This window comes from Anomalospiza imberbis, chromosome 19 (genome assembly GCF_031753505.1).
Source record: "Anomalospiza imberbis isolate Cuckoo-Finch-1a 21T00152 chromosome 19, ASM3175350v1, whole genome shotgun sequence".
In the NCBI taxonomy this organism is placed as follows: Eukaryota; Metazoa; Chordata; class Aves; order Passeriformes; family Viduidae; genus Anomalospiza; species Anomalospiza imberbis.
Window position 1 is genome coordinate 2,455,155 of NC_089699.1, and position 17,414 is coordinate 2,472,568.

General features: G+C 52.0%; 1 protein-coding gene across 5 annotated transcripts in view; it reads right to left on the reverse strand.

Annotated features, from left to right (window-relative positions):
- Positions 1-15,123, reverse strand: part of MAP2K6 (mitogen-activated protein kinase kinase 6) — an 86,870-nt gene extending 71,747 nt beyond the window's left edge. For 4 of the 5 annotated variants that reach the window (XR_011005319.1, XR_011005320.1, XM_068209989.1 and 1 more), the window contains exon 1: positions 14,979-15,123. Coding sequence is in view for 3 of the 5 variants with exons in the window: in XM_068209989.1 (XP_068066090.1) it covers positions 14,979-14,994 (16 nt within the window). In the remaining 2 variants the exon portion in view is untranslated. Of the gene's footprint in view, positions 1-14,263; positions 14,392-14,978 lie in introns of those variants that run through there. The other variant, XM_068209990.1, reaches the window with a different exon arrangement.
- Between the last annotated feature and the right edge of the window lie 2,291 nt (positions 15,124-17,414).

Sequence of the window (17,414 nt, forward strand, 5' to 3'; positions counted from 1 at the left end):
CTGCTTTCACTGCTCTATCTCCATGTCTGTTTTCCCCGTGCCAAAGAGCACCTGGCCGTGGCAGAGCAGGAGGTGGCATGGGGAGGAGGTGGGCAGAGCAGGGGCTGGGCTCTGCCCGGGCACAGGGACACGGACACCTCCCACACCTGCCAGCAGTGCCAAAGCAGCACAGAGGGCCAAGAGCCTCCCAAATATTCCTGCTCACCCAAGCCTTTGTGCCTGGCTCTGCCCCTCTGGCAGCAGGAAAAGGGCTCTGCTCCCCAGGGCAGTAGCAGCAGCACCCTAAAAAGTCTCCCAGGGGACCCTGCCATGCCAGTGGGTGCTCCCCATAGCCCCATGGATGAGGGGATAAGCTCCCAGACCAGGATGTGGGCTAAGAGGATGCTGAGGGTTCATCCACAAGCTGGGCATCATCCCAGTACTGCACTTACTTTTTTATTTCCCCTTACCCACCAAGATTTCCCCCCTGAACACCACCGTGAGTGACCACAGGGTTCCAGCCAACTTCCCACACAAATCCCCAGCAGGCAGCAGCAACTGTCCTATATTTAACACAAAAGCAGGTGCTCCATCTGCCTCAGCCACAAGAAGAGCAGGATTTGCCTTAAATCCATGAGGCCCAGCCCAGCTACAGACACTTCTGCACTTCCCAAACTCACTGCTCCCAACAGTGAAGCATCCACCTCATTATAAATTATAAATTATAAATTATAAATATCCTGAGTTGAAAGGGACCCATATTATCAAGTTCAACTCCTTTCCCCACTGCCACGTGGAGCCTCAAACCCCAATTTTCTCAGGGTGACAGGATGCACTTGTATCAGACACCCCACAGACGCATTTTTGCCCAAGCTCTCTCTCCAATTCCAATATTGCTTTTCAGGTTTTTAACGTGCTCGGTGCAGCTGGGATTTCCTCCCAGCACATCTTGCACAGGGGTTTTGAGGCAGCCCAGTGGGAGCTCTGCAGCAGAGCTGCATCTCCCCTGAGCACACAGCCCAGCTCCTGCCTCTGCCCTGGCTGCAGGGCAGCCAGCCTGGCAGTGCCAGCGCCACTTCCCGAGGAGCCAGGGCCTCCTGGAGCTGCCAGCTGTGCTGCCAGCACGGGGAAATGCAAAGGGCTTTGGAAAAGCAAGGTGACACTGGCACCTGCTGTGCTGCAGGCACACCTGGGAGGGCTCTGGGCCTGGCTGCTGCTCAGATCAAAGCTCAGCCTGAGCTCATGCTCCCCTTCAGGCTGGCCTAAGTGCCAGGCTGAGCAGGACCAGGGCTGGAAAGGCAGTGCCAGATTCCTGGCTTAGCTGCAGCACCTGGTTACAGCTTTCAGCCCCAAAAAGGACAGAGTGGCTCCTCACCACCACCCTCCCCATGCTGCCTCGTGGCACCCACTGGCAAAGCCCCGTGGGCAAGTGCTGAGCCTAAAGGGGTCAGGAGGATTAAACCTGGGAGAAGCAGGGCTTGGATATCACAAGGGAGTGACTGGGTCAGGGAGGGCTCGCCTGGGGAGCTCAGGGTGGCACTGTCCCCAGAAGAGCATGCACAGAGATTTCTGCTCCAGCTCCTGCTTCCCACCCCTATTGCAGCCCCATTCCCCCCCAGAGCTGCTTTTGCTCACTGAGCACCCTCCCTGTGGGATCCCTGTCCTGGTGCCATCACCCTCACAGCAGGCTGGAATAAAATCCAACCAGGCCAATGTGAGGTACAGTTTTATTTCTGCTACCAGGGGCTCCAGGCAGCCTCGGGAGCCTTGTTTTACCAAGCACAGATTGGGTTTGTTCAGCACACTGTAAATTTGGACATTTCAACTGCACTGCCAGCACACATCTCCTGCTGATGCTCTGCATGTAAAACTTGGAGGTTAAAATTTTCTGCTCACGAGTAAAGATACTTTGGGATAAAATGGGAGAAAACTGCCCATTGATTTGGTCATTCTCTGAGTTATTAAATATCAATAACTTTTAGAGCCAAATGGGAATACCCATGGAAACAGAGGAATGTGCCACAAGCCATTTCTTTATCGAGCATCTTCACCTTCTCCAGAAGGCCCTGATGAACAGAAGGGCTGTGTTAACCCAGGTGCAGGTCAGAAATTGGGCGGCAACTCTGCCCAGAGTTTTCCTTCCTGAGAGGAACACCACAACACCAGCATGGTAGGAAAGGATCTGCTTCCTTGCATTTTGTCATTGGGAATTGTGGCAAAGGTTCAGCCAAATATTGTGATTAAGTTTCAACACGTGAAGGTCAAGGCTTTGATTATCCTGCCTTTGTGCCACACCATCACACAGCTCTCTTGCTATTCTTCAACGATGCAAGAGCTGACTTGCTGATTTTTATATCTCGGTTATTAAAGATGGTTTTTTATAGTTCTGACCAGTGCAGAGGGGAAGAACCAACTCCTGCTCCCTCTGCTGGCAATGCCTCCAGCAAACGTGGAGGTCCTACTTTAAAACCACCCAGGAACACCACTGCCAGGGGGAAGCCACGGGAACTGCAGGAAAACCAAAACTGTGTCCCCTCTGTGTGCCAGCCCCGCAGCTCTGGGCACTGCCCCAGCACAGGCAGCTCCTGGCAAGGACTGCCCTCCTGTTCATGGCACTGCCAGCAGCCACCAGGGCACGGAAAGACAAGGACTGGAGCTGCCCCACCACCACCACCACCAGCTCTGGGTGCTGCCCCACCACCACCACCAGCTCTGGGTGCTGCCCCACCACCACCACAAGGTCTGGGTGCTGCCCCACCACCACCAGGTCTGGGTGCTGCCCCACCACCACCACCAGCTCTGGGTGCTGCCCCACCACTACCACCACCAGGTCTGGGTGCTGCCCCACCACCACCACCACCAGGTCTGGGTGCTGCCCCACCACCACCACCAGGTCTGGGTGCTGCCCCACCACCACCAGCAGCTCTGGGTGCTGCCCCACCACTACCACCACCAGCTCTGGGTGCTGCCCCACCACCACCACCACCAGGTCTGGGTGCTGCCAACGCCCAAGCAGTGCCGGCTGGCACACGAGGGAGACTCCAGGAGCTCCAGGCTGTGCAGGGCAAGGTGGATGCAGCTTCCAGGGAAGCTCTTTCAAGTTCAAACCTGTTTAAGTCAGAGGTCAGAGAGCACGACCTGCCAGACACCTCCTTAACTGTTTTTCCACCCAGCAACTTGACTTCACAGGTGGCCCAAGCCTCCCTTCCACTCCTCCCAGCACACCATCTCAAATGCCCTCAAATCCTAAAAACAACCTGAGCTGGAAGAGACCCATCAGGGTTATCCTGTCCAGTTCCTGGCCCTGCACAGACACCCCAAAAATCCCACCCTGGGCATCCCTGAGATCACTGTCCAAACACTCCTGGACCTCTGGCAGCCTCAGGGCTGTGCCCATTCGCTGGGGAGCCTGGGCAGTGCCCAGCACCCTCTGGGGGAAGAACCTGTTCCTAAAATCCACCCCAACCCCACTGACACAGCCCCAGCATGGCCTGTCCCTGTCACAGGGAGCAGAGGCTGGAGCTGTACCCAGGGAAGAAGCTGGAAGTGCTGAGATCTCCTCCTCCTCCAGGCTGAGGAACACACATTTGCTTGTCTGGCATATAAAGAACACAAGCCATTTATAAAGAACAAAAGCCTTTCCCCAGGTTTTATCACGCAATTTTATCTCAATTTGGAAAACACACTGAAGAAATCCATGACAGCACAGCACGGTGACAGACTTGTGACAGCAAGTCTTGTCCTCCCTATAAAGTGACACAAGTGGGCAGATTATTTTCTCGCTACATATGTCCACATGGATCAAAGCCCGTCAGGACACATCTCTCCACCCAGCCTTCTAAAGCAGAAGCTGAAAATACAAACCTCCCTTTATGAGCCTTTCTGCCAAAGCCTCCACAGAACTCCCCATGAGAGGTTTGAGGCTGTAGTTTTACTCACACACTCCCAAAAAGGATACTGCTTTCCACAAGCAGATAAGCAGAATTGGGAAAAAAGGAAAGCAGAATCAGGGAGAAAAAAGGAACCAAGATAAGCAGGATAACATAAATTACCAACACAGATCCATAATGTCCATCCCACTTAGCAACCAGGACAAAATACATCCCAACCTTGTAAATTCTTTTATGTGTGTGCTCAACCCCAACCAAGCACATTCAGTCCCACTGAGTCCTGCAAAAGGACTCAGATGTTCTGAGTTTACCACGTACCCTTTCAGCCTGAAGACATGAAAAAAAAAAATCCTATTTAGCCTCTCTGTTAAGGGAAACTAAAAAAATTCTTCAGCCCCTACTGTTCCAAACAGGGCCCTGCTCTGCATCAGCCCTGAGTGAACCTCAGCACTGCTCCTGCCTTTCTGCTGTGGCAATGCCATTTTAAAAGCTTTTTTAAAACCCTTTTTAAAGCAAACTGCTGGAAAAGGAGCCCCCCTTGGCAGGAGATGCTCGCACAGGATGGACCCTAAATGAGATTATCCGAGGTAAAGCGAGGCTGGAAGCACTGGCATTGTTCTGGCTCTCTGCAGGAAGAGCCAGAGGAGAAATTCTCTCCTACTGCAGGAAGCTGTTCCAGCCCCTTATCAGACAGAAAGCTCCTGATTTCTTGCGGGGGAAGTACCAAATGTTTTTGAGGGGAAGGAAAAAAAAAAGAAAGGAAAAAAAAAAAGGCATGCCTGGCTCTAAAGGAAGCTGCCTGATGACATGAATGGAGCTGAAGTCATGCTGGGAGGAAGCCTGAGGTGCTGCCCAGCTCAGGTGGCTCTGAGCAAGGGGACATTGCCAGGGCACATTCCCTTGCTGTCACCCCACAGGGACCTGCAGAGGTGCAAGCCCTGGGCTCCTCCTCTCTGCCAAACACTGCCACTTCAGCCCGTCTCACTCCACAGAACCACAGAATGAACCAGGCTGGAAAAGCCCTTTGAGATCATCGAGTCCAAGCCATGATCCAACACCTCCCCATCAACTAAACCATGGCATTGAGTGCACGTCCAGGGACACTGACCCCACCACCTCCCTGGGCAGGTGATTCCAGTGCCCAATCACTCTTTCAGTGAAGAATTTGTTCATTTCTCGTCTCCAGAAAGCAACTTGTTTCTCATCACCTCTGAATGCAGCATCTGTGTCACCCTCCCCAGCTGCCAGGGGCTATTTTGGGCTCTCCCTCCAGCTCTGATGCTGCTGTCAGGGGCTGCCTTGGGATGTGGGATGTCCTTCCCTGCAACGCACGATCTGCTCTTTTGGTTAATTTATAAAACTGATTGCTTGGCAGGCATCCAAGGTTTCTGTAGGTATGTTCCAAAGTTTTATTAGCAATGAGCAAATTGCTGGTGTCCTTGGGAAAGGTAAGGAAGTCAGAGTCTGTGTTATTTGCCTTTGTTTTTCTTTAGAGAGTCTCTCCCAAAGGACAATTCCATGTCACAGAGCAGCAGCCTCCGGCTGCACAAGGACCTGTAGATATGATGGTTGTCTTGGCATATTCCATAGATACCTAAAAAACTTAGATTTTAACTTTGTTCACTATTTTATCAGATTTTATGCCTTATTTCAGCCAAGAACTCCTTGTCTCAGCCTGGTTTCTCCTGGTAGGTTGTTAAGGGATTGTGGTTTTCATCTTTTAGGAGTTAAAAAGCAGAAAAGCACTTTGTCACAGGTCAAAACCCAACAGTATTAGAGCACTGCCTTTCTTCTCCTTTAATAGGCTACTCTGACAACCTTCTGCTTGTTAAATGAGAGAAAAATCTGTGGGCAAGCAGTGAAGGTCAATCTTGTGGGTTTTTGAAAGCATTTAATTAACACAGTTAAGTACCAAGGTCTGCTTGGGAGGGAACTTCTGCATTAACCAGCAGCATCTTTCTCTTCAGAGAAGCAAACCTGCAAGGGGGGACTGACTGCAGGATTTATCCTCCTCTCCCCATCCCAAACCTCAGTGGTGCTCAGATTTGGCTGCAGCAGTTTCCCTGTCCTGCTGCTGCTGCTGCCAAAGCTGCAAGGAAATCACGGTGAGAGCTGTGTCTGCACCTCTGGCACCCAGCTGGCCAGACCCTGACCTCCTTCTGCAGGGCTTGGGGTGACCCCCTGCACCCTCAGGGCCGCCAGAGCCCCGTGCTGTGCCTTGGACTTCTGCTCCAGGCGTTTTTGTCAAGTGCTTAAACAAAGCTACTTAAGATATAGCTTAGCCCAAAGGGGTTTTGGCATTTTGATGACAGCATGTAAAGTCTCTTCCTTGAGCTGCTCTCAGCTCCTACAGGTGCTCCTCTCCTTGGATAAAACTACAATGAATATCCCATATTTGTGCTTCAACCCTGGGCAGCCACATGCACAAACCCCAGAGTCACAGGCTGACAGTTCCTTTCTGAAAGGTCACAGCATCAGCTGGTTGAGAGGAGAAATCAATCCCAGCCCTTACAGAGCCAGGCTGGGTTTTATTTCTTCATACTTTTGCAGCACTGGAGACCCTAATTGCAGGCAATTAAAGCAGCCCTAGGAAAAAGGGGCTGTGCTGGAATCCAGGCTGGGAAGTGTGGCTCTAACTCCAGTGCTGGAGAGGTGCCTGCGAGAAGGAGCCGTGCCCAGGGCTGTGCCTGGTGCTGCACAAAGCCTGCAGGCAGAGCTGCTGCCAAAAGGACCTTCTGAGCTCGTGTGCCCTGCTTTGGCAGGGATTGTGGCAGGGATTGTTTCCCCTCCTACGTGCAGGGACTCGAGGCAGCGACTGCAGCGGGCTCTGCCTGGGGCTGCTGCACACCAAAGATGTGAGAGCAGAGAGAGCGGAGCAAATCCAGGGAAAAATCACCCAGTCGTGGAATGGGTTGGGTTGGAAGTGACCTTAAAGCTCATCTCATTCCACAGGCAGGGACACCTTCCACTGTCCCACGTTGCTCCAAGCCCCATCCAACCTGGCCTTGGACACTTCCAGGGGTGGGGCAGCCACAGCTTCCCTGGGCACCCTGTGCCTCACCACCCTCACAGGAAATAATTTTGTCTTAATATCTAATCCAAACCTACTTTAAAATGTCAGGAATCAATGCTGAGTTTGCCTTTAAAATAGTCTTTCTCCTTTCCCTTTTGGTTCTCTGGGAAGGTTTGTCTTGCTGGATTGGGCCTTCCATCACCTTAGTGCTCTCAAAGCAACAAAAGACTTTTGAGTCATTTTCTGTATCCGACCTTGAACTACTGGAGAAGCAATAAACACTCCTAAGAGGAATGACACCACGGAGAGAAGCTGTAATTTTTATAACTTCTTGCCTGAGTGTGGAATAAGCCCTGCTGAAAGCCCAGGAGTGAGGCAGTGGGGGATCAGCCCCCACGGCAGGGTGAGCACAGGCACAAAAACCACCACGCCTGGGACTGGCACAGAGCAGCCACGCGATGCTCTGAGGCCATTTGGCACCGAGGAGCATTTTGCATTGAGTGCAATTACATATTTTTGTTTAGAAGAAGATGCTCCTTCAAAAGCAGCTCCCAAGTCCGTGCTGATTCAGCCTTCATTGAAGGCCTCTTCTTGCAGACACAGTCAAGTGTTGACTCCTGCACTGATTTCCTATTGCTGCCTTATCTTTGGCATCTCATCTGCAACTTCTGCTGGGTTTTTTCTTTTTTTTTCCTTTTTTTTCCCCCCACTGTTTTCATCTGAATGCAGTGAAAGTGGCTTCAGTTCTTCTCACGATTTTTGAGCTGCCTGGGTTCAGGCAAAGACAACCCAGCCTTGATGATAAAATTGCAGGCTAAGTAGGCTAACAAAACAGTACCAGCAAGAAACTGGATCAGCTCAGCTCTCTGAAGTTTTCCTGCTCGAGTAGGGGAAAAATAAATGCTTTTTCTCTTACAGATCTGAAACCCTACCCCAGCTGCAGAGGCTGTTTGCATTTGGCTTCACAGGACTCAGATTTTGCAGCCCAAAAAGCCACAGGCACTGCTCCAACAGCAACTGGGGGATGCAGCCAGAGCAGCTCCTACCCCTGAGCCTTCCCTGATGCCATCTCTGACCCTGCCCCTCCAAATCCAAGCTCCTGCTTGAGGATGGGATGCAGATCCAGGGGGATTTGCCACAGCTTTGACGGCACCAGCGATGCACGAGAGGCTTCCTGGAGCTCCCACAGAGGATGTTCAGCATCCCTCTGCACCATGTCCAAAGGAAAGAGGACTCAGAAATGCCTCAGCACCCCAGAGACTGTCCTGATGGGATGAACCCTCAGCGTTTGGAATGCCCAGTTTAAAAGGATGGGGACATTGGAAGATGGGTTTAATTCTGGCTTTGAGGCAAGAGAAAGCCCTACAAGCAACAGCCTCACACCTCCCCTCTCCAAACTGCTCTTCACTGAGCCAAGGCCACTGAGCAGGAGGCAGTTTTCCATTCACACTTGTCATGTGCAGAATACTGTGGATTTGGAAGACAAAAGCAAAAAAAAGAAAAACCAAAAAACCCCGAACTTTTTGCGCAATGAGCAGATATGGAGATTGCACCCAACGGCCTTCACCACTTGGCCACCACAGACCATAATATCTGCCATGGCACAGCTCCAGCCTCCTGGATCTGCTTCCCTGCTAACACTGCTCGAGCTGATAATGCTAATCCCTTAAACTATTCCCAGACAGGCCCTAAGGAAGGGAGCTGAGGAACTCCACAGGTAATGAAAGAGATTTTGCTTTTTTTTAATTATAGCCCTGTCCACGTCTCAAACCAAAAGAACACTCCTGCAATTTCTCTGGCCACTGGAGGCTGACTCAACATTTCATCTAATGATGCTGCCAACTTGGAAATGCACCCCAAAATGGTCCCCCAAAACGTGAGTGACAGCAGGAAGGGACTCCTGGTGAGTAATTCTTAGCCAGAATTGCTGTGCCACCGCTGCCATCACAGCTGTGACCTGACCTGTGCCTTCACTCCCGGGGAAGGGCAGAGCTCTGCCTCTGGAGCAGCATCAGGAATGCCAGTTCATGGGGTGAGTCCCTTGGGGCAGGGCTGGGAACCATCACAATGACCAGGCTAAGGAGCTCTGGGCCTCTGCATTTGCAGAGGGCTGGGAAAGCATCCCCACTCCTGTGCTAACAAAACTCCCACACTATTCTTCTTTTCCCAGCTTTTGTCAGGTGTGTTGGCTTTCAATCCTTTTCGGAGAGGCTTCTAGAGGTGCTGTCACAGCTCTTTTCAGAAAGAGAAAAAGCCCAAGTGACAACCAACACAGGCACTGTTTGGGGGGAAAAGGCAACTTTTTAGTCACCTTGTGTATTTTCAATGAGGGGACCCAGAATCTGCAAACCTGCTGTAACCACGTTCCACATGAAGTGTCTCATCTCTCCAAATTACTCCTGTGGTTTTCATGGAGCATCATTTGCTTCACCTTAGCAGCTTGTGGATGCGTCAGGGGAGGGAATTCAGCCCTAAGGAAGCCCCGAGGTTTTGGTGATTTACTCGGGGTGGCACTGAGGAGCCTGGCAGCAGCACTCAGCTCTCTGCTCCCTCCTTCCTGCAACTTAGCACTTTTATTGCTAGAATTGCTCCTAGTTGGAGCTTTTAAATATTAAATATGTGCTGGCTAGCAGCAGAGAGCTGCTGGCCTGAGCAGTGGTGTTGGGACATGCTGGGACCTGTTGGGACATGGGGACAGGGCAGAGCAGGGGCTCACCCAGGTGTCTCAGCTCTCCTGGCTCACTTGGGCACAGCTTTGGTTCATCTCCAGCCCCAATCACATTCTCCCCTTCCCAAGGTGGGTGATTCCTCCAGCCTGGCATTGCACGAGGCTTTTAAACCTCTTTATAAACATTTGCCCCCTCTTAACCCAAAGCAGGCACACAGGCACCTCCAGCACTGCAGCACAGCTCCTAAACTAATTCAACAGGGCACCCTTAAAAAAAAAAAAAAGAAGTAATTAAAAATAAATCAACGACTTGAGCTGAAATTTGCTGCTAGTCCAGGCTTTGCTAGGCTTGCACCTGGCTGACCGTGCCACGGCTTTGCTGGCTGTGCCCTTGCCAAGTGCCTGTGCCATGGGAGTGTGTGAGTGGGGAGAAGCTGAGGTGGTGCTGATGAGGCAAAATGCACATTGCACAACCCACAGGAGCTGCTTGCAGGTTAATCCTACACCAGCAACAACCTGCCACCTACCTAGGGCTGCAAAAAAGTCAACAACAAGGAATACTGCAGCTTTACAGCTGCTCCACTGAGACTTCTGGCTGGGGAAAACATGAGTGTTTCACATAAAACTGTGGTATTTGGACTAGGTGCAGGGCCTTTGGTCAAAGTCCATAGGGTGCATGCTCAGCCAGCATCACGTGGGATGTGCTGCTCATAATCTCAGCTTCCCTTTGCAGCTGGAGCACTGAAAACTGTATTTGAAACAAGAGCCTGAGCTTTAGGTGTGAGATCAACAGGCAGCAATGCTTAGTTTAAATATCATTTCAATGTATTTATGAATCAGTGCTCTCATGGGTACTGCTCCCCCTTCCCTTTTCTTAATTCAATGGAGAAATTTGCATATTTGCAGGTGTTTTCTCCCATGTGGGCTTTGCCAGGGAATAATTGCCCCTGTTGCAAGGAATATGGGAGACTTTTGAATACATCTGCTGTCACCAGAGTCCAGATTTACAGCCTCAAACTGTGCTTGGCTTGAAATGAATATGGACTTCCTCTTTTTTTTCCCCCCCACTCCTCTTCCAAAATAATATCCTATTAGTCATGACAGCCAAATGGGCTGGATTTTGGGCAAGGATTCAACTTTTGAGTTCCCATCAACATCAAGGCCCTCCTGGCCAGAGCAGCCCCATCTCTGAAGGTGAGGATCACGCTGCAGGAACCTGCTGTGCTCAGGAAAAGCTCATTTGCTATGGGTTGCTACATCCAGCAAAAAAATACCAGTCTGCATCTTGAAAGGGGGAATGAACAAGCACAGGGTGAACTGCAGGGGGGTCTTTGACTTCAGGTGAGTTTTGTATTTGGGTGGACCCTCAGGGAGCCCATCAGGGACAGGTAAGGTGGCTCAGAATTTTACAATTCCCTGAGCACAATGCTGGAGGCATCTGCTCACTCCTGCTGCAAAAAGGGCCAGAAGAAAAGTGCTGTTTCTGAATTCCACGGGGAGTTTTAACCTTTATAGACTGTGCAGGAAGCAGATCCCTCCCCCCATTTTTTTGCATAGCACAGGTAGGTTCTCCCTGAACCAGGTGGGATTCCTTGCAGGGAGTAAGAACAACTCTGCTGCTCACATGTCCCCCTGACACGCTGCATCAAAAAAATAATCTCTGGCAAATTCTCAGAACAACTCTGGAAAGGATTCAAAGCAGGGAGAGGGCTCAGCAGCTGGCTGTGGCTCTGGGCTGTAATTTCCAGAGCTGCCGAGGAACCTCCTGTGCAACACATGAAAGCCAATCCCAAAACTCAGACTATCCCAAAGGACCTGATCCCAAAACTCAGATTATCCCAAAGAACCTGATCCCAAAACTCAGATTATCCCAAAGAACCTGACACCAAAATTCAGATTATCCCAAAGAACCCAATCCTAAAACTCAGATTATCCCAAAGAACCCGATCCCAAAACTCAGATTATCCCAAAGAACGACACCTCTGCTGCAAACCCCGGAGCTGAAACCCCTTCCTGAGCAAAAGCTGGGCCTGAACAGCTGAGCTTGGAAAAGTTATCTGTGCCAGGAATGCAGGCACTGGTGCTGCAGAGAGCGAGGAGGACGGCAAAGGGAGTCAAGAATGATGCCATTCATTGAGATCATGTTTTGTGGGTTGGCTACTTCCATCCTCCCTTTTTCCTGGTACTGGGGAGGACGCAGAAGGCTGTGCTGGGGGACACTCAGCACCCCTGCAGGGCCACCAGCACAGGTCCCTGCCTGTCACCACCTCTGCACGCTCAGCCTCTGCCACCCCGAGGGTTTTTGGGGACCCCCATGTCCCCCCAAGGACCCTCCTGGCAGTGGCAGAATGCTCTGGGTATCACCGGGTTCAATCCTGCATTATCAAACTTCCTTGGCTCTTTGCATCGGAAACTTTTACAATTCCCTGCTCGGCTGGAAAAGATGACTGCAGCAAACCCAAATTAGGAATAAATTATACAACAACTTTACATTTTTCTTTTACAAAGGAAAACTGTGTGGCAAGAGCTGTGCAGGCACCTCCTTCCCAACGTCCTCCCTTGCAAGGATCACTGTGGAAGGCTTAGTTTGAATAAATAAATAAATAACTAAACACAACACGAGCTCCAAAGCCACTTTGGGACCTGCTCCTGCCGGGCCACGCGCTGCCTTTCACCCCCAAAATCCCAAATATGTGCGAGGGCTGCAGGATGCAGGGAGAGCCAAGCTGCAACATCCAATCCAAGCACTTCCAAAAGCTCCAAAAGCTGCATCTGTGTGGCCTCTCGCTGACACGGGGCATGGATTTTCACAATGAATGGCCGCAGCTACTCCTCCTTAAAGCTCTCCCCGCCTGCTCTTGCAGGGGCTGTTGCATTCCCGCAGCATTTTTGCAATATTAAATTCTCCACCCCCTCCCAGCCTGCCCCCCCACCCGCCCTTGCAAGGGCACAAGGCAGAGCCACTCTGGAAGAAGCAGCGAGTTAAAAAGCAAAGAGCCAGCGCTCTTTGCCATCACCAGCACGCTGGCAGAAATAAATCACTGCTGTCCCCTTCCCAAACCCCCTCCCACTGCTCCTCAGCGCTCAACTCCTGCCCTTCTGCCGCTCTTAAACGCTCAGAGTGCAACTCCGAAATTCTCAACTCCTGCAGCTCCAAAATACCCAATTCCTGCCCTTTTGCAACTTCTAAATTCTCAACTCCTGCAGCTCCAAAATACCCAATTCCTGCCCTTTTGCAACTTCTAAATTCTCAACTCCTGCAGCTCCAAAATACTCAACTCCTGCCCTTTTGCAACTCCTAAGTTCTCAGCTTCTGCAGCTCCAAATGCATCATTCCTGCCCTTTTGCAACTCCTAAGTTCTCAGCTTCTGCAGCTCCAAATGCATCATTCCTGCCCTTTTGCAACTTCTAAATTCTCAACTCCTGCAGCTCCAAATGCATCATTCCTGCCCTTTTGCAGCTCCTCAATTCTCAACTCCTGCAGCTCCAAATGCATCATTCCTGCCCTTTTGCAGCTCCTCAATTCTCAACTTCTGCAGCTCCAAATGCATCATTCCTGCCCTTTTGCAGCTCCTAAATCCTCAACTCCTGCAGCTCCAAATGCATCATTCCTGCCCTTTTGCAGCTCCTAAATCCTCAACTCCTGCAGCTCCAAATGCATCATTCCTGCCCTTTTGCAACTTCTAAATTCTCAACTTCTGCAGCTCCAAATGCATCATTCCTGCCCTTTTGCAGCTCCTAAATCCTCAACTCCTGCAGCTCCAAATGCATTTCTGCCCTTTTGCAGCTCAATTCTCAACTTCTGCAGCTCCAAAATGCCCAATTCCTGCCCTTTTGCAGCTCCGTAATGCTCAAATTTTGCCCTTTTGCAACTAAATTATTAATTTCTGCCCTTCTGCAGCTCCTAAATGCTCCAGTCCTGCAGCTCTTAAACACCTCATTCCTGACTTTCTGCAGCTCCAAAAATGCATAATTCCTGCCCTTTTGCAACTCCTAAACTCTCAACTTCTGCAGTTCCAAAATCCTCAATTCCTGCAGCTCTCAAATGCCCAACTCCAGCCCTTTTGTAACTCCAAAATTCTCAACTTCTGCAGCTCTAAAGTGCTCAATTCCTGCAGCTCCAAAATGCCCAATTCCTGTCCTTTTGCAACTCTGAAATTCTCAACTCCTGCAGCTCCAAAACGCCCAATTTCCGTCCTTTGGCAACTCCTAAAGGCTCAACTTCTGCAGCTCCAAAATGCACAATCCCTGCAGCTCCAAAATGCACAATCCCTGCAGCTCCAAAATGCATCATTCGTGCCCTTTTGCAACTCCTAAATTCTCAACTCCTGCCCTTCTGCAGCTCCTGAATGCTCCATTCCTGCAGCTCCCGTTCTTGCAGTTCCAAAATGCTCCATTCCTGCCTTTCTGCAGCTCCCAAACACCCAACTCCTGCACTTCCCAAATGCTCCATTCCTGCCTTTCTGCAGCTCCCAAACACCCAACTCCTGCACTTCCCAAACGCTCCATTCCTGCCTTTTTGCACGCTCGGGGCGTGCTGGTGTGACAAACCCCACCGCTGCCTCTGACCAAAAGTTACCAAATATTAAAAGAGAAAGGGGGGGGGGGGAGAGAAACGGGTGGAAAATGATCTCAGCGCTGGCACGAGAACAATACTTTCCCATGGAAACATAGGTATATATTTAATTCCTGCTAACTCCACTCCAGTTTCACCTTTCATCTCCCTCGCGGACTTGTTTAAAAGTTTGCTTTAACCCCGCGCCGAGCCCCGGCTGCAGCTGCTCCTCCAACACCCCCCGCTCGTCCCGGGCCGTGCCAAAGGCAGCCGAGGGGCTCGCTCATCCCGGGAGAGGCTGCGTGTCCCGCCAGCGAGCGGGAAACGCGGCGGCAGCGGCACCGGGAGCGGCACCGGGAGCGGCAGCGGCACCGGCACCGGCTCCGGCAGCGGCACCGGCACCGGCACCGGGAGCGGCACCGGGAGCGGCACCGGCACCGGCGCCGGGAGCGGCACCGGGAGCGGCACCGGCACCGGCGCCGGGAGCGGCACCGGGAGCGGCACCGGCAGCGGCACCGGCACCGGGAGCGGCGACCCCCGCGCGAGGCGGGCGTGCAAACGCGCCGTGCACCCGCACACGCGCGTGCACCCGCACCCGTGCACGCGCGTGCAACCGTGCGTGCACATGCACCCGCGCGTGCACCCCCACCCGTGCACGCGCGTGCAACCGTGCGTGCACATGCACCCGCGCGTGCACCCGCACCCGTGCACGCGCGGCTGCAGGCGCGCTTGCACGCGCGGCCGCGCGCGCACCCGCGCGCCCTCCGAGTTGCACGCGCGCCCGCGGAGCCCTTGCCCGCGCGGCCGCGCGCGCGCGCGCACCCACCCGCGGCTGCAGGCGCGCGCTCGCGTGCACGCGCGCCGCGCTCTCACCTCGGGGCTGAGCCATTGTCCCCCGGCGGGCTGGGGGCAGGGCGCGCGCACAAAGAGCCGTCCCCGGCGCGCGGCCCCGCCGCGGGGCGAGCCGCCCGACGCGCACCCACACAAAAGAGATGCGAGCCGCGCGCTGCCCCCCCCCGGAACGCCGCGCGCGCTCCCGCCTGGGCGGCGCGGGGCTCGGGGCGCGCCGGGCCGCGCCGCGCCGCGCCGCGCCGGGCCGGGCCGGGCGGGGCCGGGGCGGGGGGGGGGGGGGTCCCTGCGCGGCTGGCGCGGGGCCGGCGCGGCTGCACCTACATGATGGGCCGGGGCGGCCGCCCCGGCCTGCGGCGCGCACGGGGGGCGGGGGGGGGGATGCCGCACTGCGCGCGCGCGGCGCCGCCGCGGCGCCGCATGGGAGCTGTAGTCCCGCGGCCTGCACACGCCCCCCGCCACCCCGCCGAGCCGCCGGCAGGGGGCGCGGCGAGCGCCGCCGGGTTCGCCCGCTTTGAGCCGCTTCAAACCGCTTCGAACTGCTTCAAACCACTTCGAACTGCTTTGAGCCGCTTCAAACCACTTTGAACTGCTTCGAACCACTTTGAACTGCTTTGAGCCACTTCAAACCGCTTCAAACCACTTCAAACCGCTTCAAACTGCTTCGATCCGCTTCAAACTGCTTCGAATTGCTTCGAACCGCTTCGAACCACTTCAAACCACTTCGAACTGCTTAAAACCGCTTCGAACCACTTCAAACTGCCTCAAACCACTTCAAACCACTTTGAACCGCTTCCAGTCGCTTCAAACCATGTCAAGTCGCTTCAAATTGCTTGAAACCTCTTCAAGTTGCTTCGAACCGCTTAAAACTGCTTCGAACCGCTTTAAGTTGCTTCAAATCCCTTAAAACTATTTAAAAGTGCTTCAAGTTGCTCCAAACCACTTCAAACTGTTTCAAGTCACTTCAAACCGCTTCAGATTACCTCAAACTGCTGTAAAATCGCTTCAAATCACTTGAAACCTCTTAAAATCACTTTAAGTCACTTCAAACCACTTCAAACGGCTTAAAATCTCTTCAAATCCCTTCAAGCCGCTTCAGAGCACTTCAGATTGCTTCAAATCGCTTCAAACTGCTGCAAATAGCTTCGAATCACTTCAGACTGTTTCAAACCACTTCAAACCTCTTCAAATCGTTTCAAATCACATCCATCCATGCACCCCTGTCCCCTGCCTGCATCCCTGCAACCATCACTGCATCCATCCCTGCATCCCTGTGCCCCTGCCTGCATCCCTGCATCCATCCCTGCAACCATCACTGCATCCATCCCTGCATCCCTGTGCCCCTCCCTGCATCCCTACATGCATCCCTGCATACCTACATGCATCGCTGCATCCATCCCTGCACCCTGTGCCCCTGTCTGCATCCTTGCATCCCTACATGCATCTCTGCATCCATCCCTGCACCCTGTGCCTCTGCCTGCATCCCTGCATCCATCCCTGCACCCTGTGCCTCTGCCTGCATCCCTGCATCCCTGCATCCCTACATGCATCGCTGCATCCATTCCTGCAACCATCCCTGCACCCTGTGCCCCTGTCTGCATCCCTACATCCATCCTTGCATTCCTACACCCATCCCTGCATCCATCCCTGCACCCCTGTGCCTCTGCCTGCATCCCTGCATCCATCCCTGCATCCCTGCATCTATCACTGCATCCATCCCTGCAACCACCCCTGCACCCTGTGCCTCTGCCTGCATCCCTGCATCCATCCTTGCATCCCTACATGCATCCCTGCATCCATCCCTGCACCCCTGTGCAGCTCAGGGATGCTCCTCTGGGTTTCCATGAAGATTTCAGATGACTGTTGGAAAATCAGCCACTGGGCCGTATCTAAGCCCGGCTGTTTTCATGGAATTGTGACGGATGAGTAATGCCATGGTTGGCTCTCACCATTAAAAGGCAAATATCATATATAGATATATCATACCAAATATCAAATATATAGATATATCAAATATCATATATAGATATGTCATGTCAAATATCAAATATATCAAATATCATATATAGATATATCACATCAAATATCAAATATATAGATATATCAAATATCATATATAGATATATCACATCAAATATCAAATATATAGATATATCAAATATCATATGTAGATATGTCATACCAAATATCAAATATATAGATATATCAAATATCATATGTAGATATGTCATACCAAATATCAAATATATAGATATATCAAATATCATATATAGATATGTCATACCAAATATCAAATATATAGATATATCTAATATCATATATAGATATATCACATCAAATATCAAATATATAGACATATCAAATATCATATATAGATATATCACATCAAATATCAAATATATAGACATATCAAATATCTTATATAGATGTTGAGGTTTATAGACTCATAGTTATGTTTCT